At 33.4% G+C, this 7825-nt stretch overlaps 1 protein-coding gene across 1 annotated transcript; it reads left to right on the forward strand.

The window, feature by feature from the left end:
• The first annotated feature begins 2339 nt into the window (after positions 1–2339).
• On the forward strand, positions 2340–3234 carry LOC125208406. Its single transcript, XM_048108017.1, has 2 exons — positions 2340–2894; positions 3208–3234. Exons 1-2 carry the CDS (start codon positions 2340–2342, stop codon positions 3232–3234), a joined length of 582 nt encoding a protein of 193 aa, XP_047963974.1.
• Positions 3235–7825: the final 4591 nt, after the last annotated feature.

Raw genomic sequence — 7825 nt, forward strand, 5'->3', positions numbered from 1 at the left:
GTGGAATGTGGGTCCTACCTTTATATATTAGTTTTATAATAAAATGTGAGTAGGAATGAGTTAGTGGAATATGAGGTCCACTACCAAAAATGTTAAAAGTGAAATGGGACAAATTATGTGGGACGGACCGAAATGAAAAACTGGGACGAATTATCCGGGACGGAGGGAGTAATATATAAAATAGTGAACATAAAATGGTAAACACTGTCACATTTTTGGATAAATGCTTTAAACGATAAGAAAAAATCGACCCTTGCATACTGGATATGTTGGCGATGGGGATCGGAGACTCATGGGGAGACCTATTGTTTGTCATACTAAGCTTTGATGTGAAGAATGAAGTGTTTCGGACATCCACAATATCAGGTCAAGCATTTAAGTCGTTTTACATGCTTGAGATTCTTGCAAAGGATGATTGCTCGTTTGTTTTATTCGGTTTATCCGAAGTATTGATGGCGATGCTTTATGAGTCGAGAGTCGAAGGGAATGAGCTTATATGGACTCTTATGATGAATGTGGAACTCAATGATTTTTGGAATACGCCTCTTTGGAGGAGCGATGATTTTGCGGTGTTCAAGAAGCGTGATTGTGTGGTTTGGTGTTTGGTTAATTATATGAAAGAAAGGTTTTATGTGCTTTTGTATGATTGTCATGCTCGGGAATTCATCGCGTGTTTGGAGCTTCCGGCAACTTCGGCTATAGTTGAGTACGAAGGAAGCTTGATTTCACCTTAAGGGTGCTTAGAGGCGTAGGCATAATAGTCCGAATCCTGATAACAAAGTTTTAGGTTTGTTTAGTATGGGTCCTATTCTAATGCTTATAGCACCCTAATCCAAAATCAAGACTAAATCTCCACCCTTGGATTTTAAAATGAGTGGATGAGATTAAAGCTCACAAAATCTCAATAAATAGTAGACAAAATATTAACAAAAGGGTAATATCGTCATTATATTATCATATGATAATTTTAGTGAGTGTTTTTTTATATCAACATTGTGTATTACAAATATCAACAATATGACATTAGAATATCAACACAAGGATAAGAAAATATCAACACATTTTTATTGAGATTGGACATGCATAATATTGAGATTTTGCCTACAATATATTGAGATTTTTTGTTGCATTTGTTGAAAATAGCTGCTTATCAACATGTACGAAAATTGAAATATAATTTATCAAATTTCATCACCCGAACATCGTCGGAACATATGCAATTGAGATCTCGTTTCCTTATTAAATTATCTTTAATTTGATATATTTTTTGCGAAAAAATAATTTAAATTGAGAGAGTTACGTAAATTGAAAGATTTGAGATGATTTTGAGGAGAGAGAAAATAGTTAGTTATAATTACTATATATAGGATTTGACATTAATACTCTTTTAATTTAATTAATAATTATTTAAATTTAAAATATATTACACTTGGCATTATATTAACCACAAGATCTTCTAATCTAATGGTTGAAAACTGGTCTCAATTTGGGATCGATAATTAGTTAACAATTGATTACATCCCTTATTTATTAAGCTTTATTTATATTTATATTTTTATTGTTAGGCTTTGATTTGCCTGTGTTTCTGCACAAAATAGTTTGTTGGCTAAAACAAACATTGGTTCATTGATTAAAAATTTAAAAATATTGCAATTAATTACCCCACAATATTCTTTTAACAATGATGAATCCACCTTTGAGCTAGAGTTTGAAGATTGTGCTTATCATATACTATTCCACAACATTTTAAAAAATATTACAATTAATTACACCACAATATTTTTTTAACATTGATGAATCCACCTTAATCTAGAATCTTGATGATTTTGAACAATTTGTATTGTTGCAAATGATGTTTATGTATGATCTCTATTCAAGCATAAGAAATTGGTTAAACAATTATCAATATTTAACATAATAAAAGTAGAACTAGGGCTAAAATTAAGAGTATGGCCCATAAAATAACCCTAACCCTAATTACCGTCGTCACTATTTATACATCCCTCTTGAAAATTTGACTACGATTAAATTTCAGTATATACCTCCTTCAATTCATTCACACACATAGCCATGAACTACGATGTGTTAACACTGATATTCTTGCGTCTTCCCCTGCAATCCCTCTTGATATTGAGAACTGTCTGCAAATTGTGGTGTGACGTCATCGATTCTCAAGATTTCAGAAAACTGCACACTCAGCGGCTTAACAACTACAACGGTGAATACCGGTACATCTACAGTGCTATTTTCTCCGTAATTGTAAAGAAAAATTGAAACTATGTATTGAGGTCCTAGCCAACGGGATCTCATTAAAGTCGCATGACTTGCCGGCGTTCGACATGGACTATGCAAGGGTATCTGGGTCTGTTAAGGGTCTAATCTGTGTAAGCTCTTCTCGAGCTATGCAACCGATAGCCATATGCAATCCTTTTCTAGGTCAACTGAAGATTCTGCCACATTCGCCCTCCTCTTCTTGTCACTCACCTCAATGCATCATTCGCCACCATGTTGGCGTTGGTTTCGATGAAGATTACAAAGTTGTGCAACTGGTGTCGTGCCAACAACACCGTCGCCTCCAAGCGAACCTGTATTTGAAAAGGACGAATTCTTGGAGGGGGTTGGCTATCGATCAAGAATTTGTGATCGATAGCTCAATAATGTCATTTTTCAAGCACGGCTCGTTTGCGCACTGGAGAGGAGGGTTGGGGGAGGAGAGGATCATACTGAGCTTTGATATGAAAAATGAAGTGTTTCAGACAATCAGATTACCGGATGAGATGGTTGCCTCGGAGTATGAGATTCTTGTATGTAATCATGCTTGTCATCCAAATGAGATATTTTCTTTATGTGATTTAGAGAATGGGTTTAAGTTGAGGGTTTATGAGTCTACAGAGGTAAGAAGTGGGCTTATAAGTTGGAATCGTGTGTTTACTTTGGATTCACCTTATATAATGGGGTACATTCCACCTAACTGGATAAGAGATGATGGTGTCCTTAACTATAATATGGGATATAGGCTGCGTTTGAATATGTTTCCTCCAAAGTTAGAATTGAGACCTAGTTTTAATTGTCGTTCGGATATCGTTGAGCATGAACGTTCGGTTATTATTGAGTATTTAAAAACCTTTCTTTCACCTTAGCGATATGTTTTGTAATTTTCACATATTTTTTGAACATGATTAATTATTGTTCTGTTTTACTTATTAGGTTGGTGATACTCTTTCCTTTCCGTAGTTTTCACAGAATGTTTGTTATTTGACGTGGCTGAATCATTATTCTGCTCTTCAATGGTTATTTGATGTGGTGAAGCAAATATATTATTCGGCAGTGGCGGATCAAGAACTTTTAGCTCGGGGATTGAAATAAATGGTTTGATTAATTATGCTTTATTAGAATCTTATACAAACCATATTACAAATAAGAGTAAAAGGCCCTTTTTGGTCTTAAACATATGGAGATTTTTTTTGGTCCAAAACATTATTTTTTGAATTATTCGGTCCTTCACAAATAAAAACTGGTCACATTTAGTCTGAATTGGACGGAAATGGTTAAATTTAACGGTCAACGATAATACTAATTGAATTTTGACCGGATTAATATTCAATTAACTAGCGCCACTCCTTTCTAGTTCGCCGGCACCGGCGTTGCCCTCGAATCCCTAAGATTCCAAAACATAATCTCCGGCACACATTAATTGAATATTAATCCGGTCAAAATTCAATTAATATTCGTTGACCGTTAAATTTAACCATTTTCGTCCAATTTGGACTAAATATGACCCGTTTTTATTTGTAAAAAACCGAATAATTCAAAAGATAATGTTTTGGACCAAAATAAAAAAAATCTTCATATATTAGAGGACCAAAAAGGGTCTTTAGTCTACAAATAATCAACAAAAATCGCCGTGAGGACAAGAGTAATTAAGTAATAAACTATTATAATTATCAATCAATTAATTATTTTAAAGGTCATTGTGTTAATGAATTAAAACAATATTAAAAAAATGGGTCGGGTCTAGTCTAATCAGGTCGGATGCCACGCAAATTGTTTCGTGCACACGAGTGTGCTTCTCATTCATAAAATGAAGTTAAAAACAAATATAGCGTACGGATCTGGGTTATAAACCGTATGAATTAAAAATTAAAATATGCAACATATCATTTCCTTCAATATTCAAAAATCCTTTATTTTTATTTTTTCAGCTTCCATGTGTATCAAGATCTTAATAGGTACCTATATTTTTACTGACTTTAGGTGTGCCCGTGTGCGATTTTTCTCTCAGCAATTTGGGAATTTGAGGGTGGTGATGATGAATTTACTTTTGCCTTTATTCCAAATGGAATCAATTTTATGTTACTATTCCTGCATACAGCGGCAGACGCAGAAATAAACAATAAACGGGAGTAGGGGCTAAATTCTTAAATTCTATCTTAAAATAAATTTGTAGGTAACTTAGATTATTAATAGAGGCTTTTATATAATAATGTGTATAAATTTGTAGGTAACTTAAAAATAATGAATCGTTCCTCAAATAAATAAGCCGACAAACTTACATTTAAGAATTGAAGGCATTAGGTATGTTGAATCGAAGGCGGCGACGAAATGAGCAACCAGATCGAACCGACGGCGGAATGAGCAACCAATGGAAGTGACGACAGAGTGAATCAATGTTTATGAGTGAGAATTGGTGGAGAATTCGAGTAGAAGAGGAGAACCTGTAGAGAATCGATGAAGAATTCGAGCAGAATAGGAGAATAGATGGAGAATTTGAGTAGAAGAGATGACGGGCCGAAGAAAAATTGTTCAAATGAGAGAAATTCATGTTTTACCCAGTTTTGTTTGTTAAATGACTATTTTACCCCCGCCTACTTATAGTGAACCAATTCTTGTTTATAGTGAAGTAATTTTCTGGATCAAATTTGAAATTCTAAGCAGAATTTCAGCCCTTGATTTCTTAATCTTGTGGTTGAAATTTGTTCTCTAGTTATATACTTAAGGAGCACTTGCTCTATATCACTACTCTATTAATATATTTAAATTTTAAGTATTTGTAATTTTTATGTTTTTAATGAAATAGTTTAATATTATCTTGTATTTAAAATTTTGAAGTAAACAAAGAATAATAGTATGAATTAATATAAGTTGGTCCGGAGAGGGCGCCCATTGTGAAAATTATGATATGTTGCAGAAAAAGAGAGGAATGATGACGTTACATGAAGTTATGGCGTGAAGGAAGAGCATCCAATGTGAATGCCCCAAAGTACTACAAGACTCTGCTTCGCGAGAGATATAGTTCTATTAAGAGTTTTATATACCACGTGCATGTCGTGTTTATTTTCAATATTATGGTAGTAAGCTCAAGCTATCTTGGCCGGGGCGAAGACCGGGCGGAGGATGGCCGTTAGCGGGAATATTCCGGATCCACCGCCGGCCAAGCCCCCACTGGAGCGGTGGCTTGCCCTATGTAGTTCCGCCGTTGTGTAATGATTTTGTCCCTCCTAGTGGCGTAATAGTCAGTTGTATTTATTATACTTTATTCGTTTCTTAAAAATAGAACTCTTTTATTTTTAGTTTATTTTTAAAAATAAAACCTTTTATTTTAAGAATTTTTTTACTCTTTTTATTTGTCTGGAGTAATAAATTAATAGATACATGTCGATTAATTAAATGATTCAATTAATTAATTGAGAGGATTAGTACAATGCGAGTACATTCTGGGTACAGAGGATTAAATAATCTTTTTGGAAACTGAATTTGATTAAATAATCTTTTTGTACTCATGCATTTAATTTTATATACGATGAATATGTCTTTATATCTCTCCCTCAATTTTATTGATTAATAAGTATTTTAACACGAGTTTCTAGTGTCAATTAGACCTTGCTTTAACATCAAGAAGTTAACTTACACTCTTCCCTCTACCGCCCTAGCTTGTTATTAATTAAGAATATAAATAGTTGGAATACTCCTACAACTTTTAAAGCGCGATCGATGCTACTCAAATAATTATTTTGTTTTACAAATTTATACACTTGTTGGAAGAATCTAATTAATTACATTGTGCAAAAACTGTATTTTTCAACAAATAAACATCCAAGTCCATTAGTAACTCAAACATGCTACAAGAATGACATGATAGAGAAATCAAAGTAACCATAGTTTCTTGAAAACAAAATTTGTTAATAATATGAAAATTAATTACAAACACAAATAACCCATTGTTTATAAGTGATTAAGAAACCCTAGCAATTTAAAAAGAAATAAAAAAAATACAGAAATGGAGATAAAATTCAAAATATAATAAAACAACGATTTTGCCCCTTAAACAATCTCCCGTGTCCAAATTCTATTGTACATTACGGCGCGGTGATGTCTTTGATTCCTCTGTTTGTTCTGTAAACGAATTTAAAGGTATTATGAGACTGTTAAATGCATCGTCTATTAGAACTGCATCAATTAGCCGATTCATTATTTGAGAGGTCAAGGTGACCTACGAGCACAATGTAGCTATACAGAACTAAATATCTCCATGAAAAATAGTCTCATGTTTCCATTTTGTTTTGTCCAAAAAAAAATAGTCCATCAAAAAATAAAAAAATTTCTCTTAAATTATCACCATTATATACCTACTTATTTACAACCTATGCCATACCATTTATTCACCTTTCATTTTTCTCTCTATCTCATTACCTACTTCCCTCTCTTTTCTCTCCTATTTTACCTATATTTTCTCATTCTCTCTATTATTTTATCATTATTTCATTAAAACATGTGTCGTGCACATGAGATTATTTTTGATGGATAGAGAAAGTAAATTGGTAGTACAAGATAAACTCTCAACAACTAATGCGCCAAAAATCACATTAGCATAGAAATAAACTTGAAATTCGCATGGTGCCGAAACTTGTATAACGAGCTAAGGAATTGAACTCAACAGTTCGACGACAGAGTACCCCCATCAGAAGTAAGTTAATTAAATGATTCAATTAATTCAATGCCCAAAATCCATCGTAATCCATAGCTTTTCAATGGGTTTATTTCATTAGCTCGTTTCACAAGCACCGTGAGAATTTTAAGTTATTCCGAAACTGTAGATATTTTCGGCATCATCTACTGGATTTGTGGATTTGATAATAATATAGGTTTTCAAAAATTAGGATTTTTGATAAATTCTCCCTTTGTTTGGTCATTCTTGTAGAGTAATGATACTCCCCCCGTCCCAAGAAAGTTGAGTCGTATTTTTTTAGTCCATTCCAACAAAGCTGAGTCATTTCCTTTTTTAACAAAAGACAAAACATCTAATCATTCTTACTTTATTCCATCATTTATTTTACTATCTCTCATCTCTCATCTCTCCTATTTATTTAATACTACCTCCGTCCCCCAAATTTTGACACGGTTTGACCCGACACGGGTTTTAAAAAAATGTAATGAAAAGTGTGTTGAAAAAGTTGGTGGGATGTGGGTCCTACTTTTAAAGTATTAGTTTTATAATAAAATGTGAGTAGAAATGAGTTAGTGGAATATGGGGTCCACTACCAAAAATGGTAAAAAGTGAAGTGTGTCAAACTTTCAGGGACGGACCGAAATAGTAAACTGTGTCAAAATTTGGGGGACGGAGGTAGTATAAATTTTTAATCTCCGTGCCCAAAAGTTTTGTATCAACTTTCTTAGGACAAAGGGAGTACTATAAAGGGCAATAAGGTCATTTCAGTGACACATTACACTATAAAATGATCTCAGAATTAAGTCATCTCTCATACACAAACAGCAAGAAAAACTAGCAACTAAGTCTACGCACTAATTTTCTACAAAGGAAGGAGTT

This window comes from Salvia hispanica, chromosome 1 (assembly GCF_023119035.1).
Source record: "Salvia hispanica cultivar TCC Black 2014 chromosome 1, UniMelb_Shisp_WGS_1.0, whole genome shotgun sequence".
Lineage (NCBI taxonomy): Eukaryota > Viridiplantae > Streptophyta > Magnoliopsida > Lamiales > Lamiaceae > Salvia > Salvia hispanica.

Bases quoted from the DNA above. Each gene is read 5' to 3' on its own strand.
- LOC125208406 (XM_048108017.1), top strand. From the start codon at position 2,340: ATGGACTATGCAAGGGTATCTGGGTCTGTTAAGGGTCTAATCTGTGTA. The intron at 2,895-3,207 runs GTAAGAAGTGGG...TTTACTTATTAG, and splicing joins GGGTTTATGAGTCTACAGAG to GTTGGTGATACTCTTTCCTT.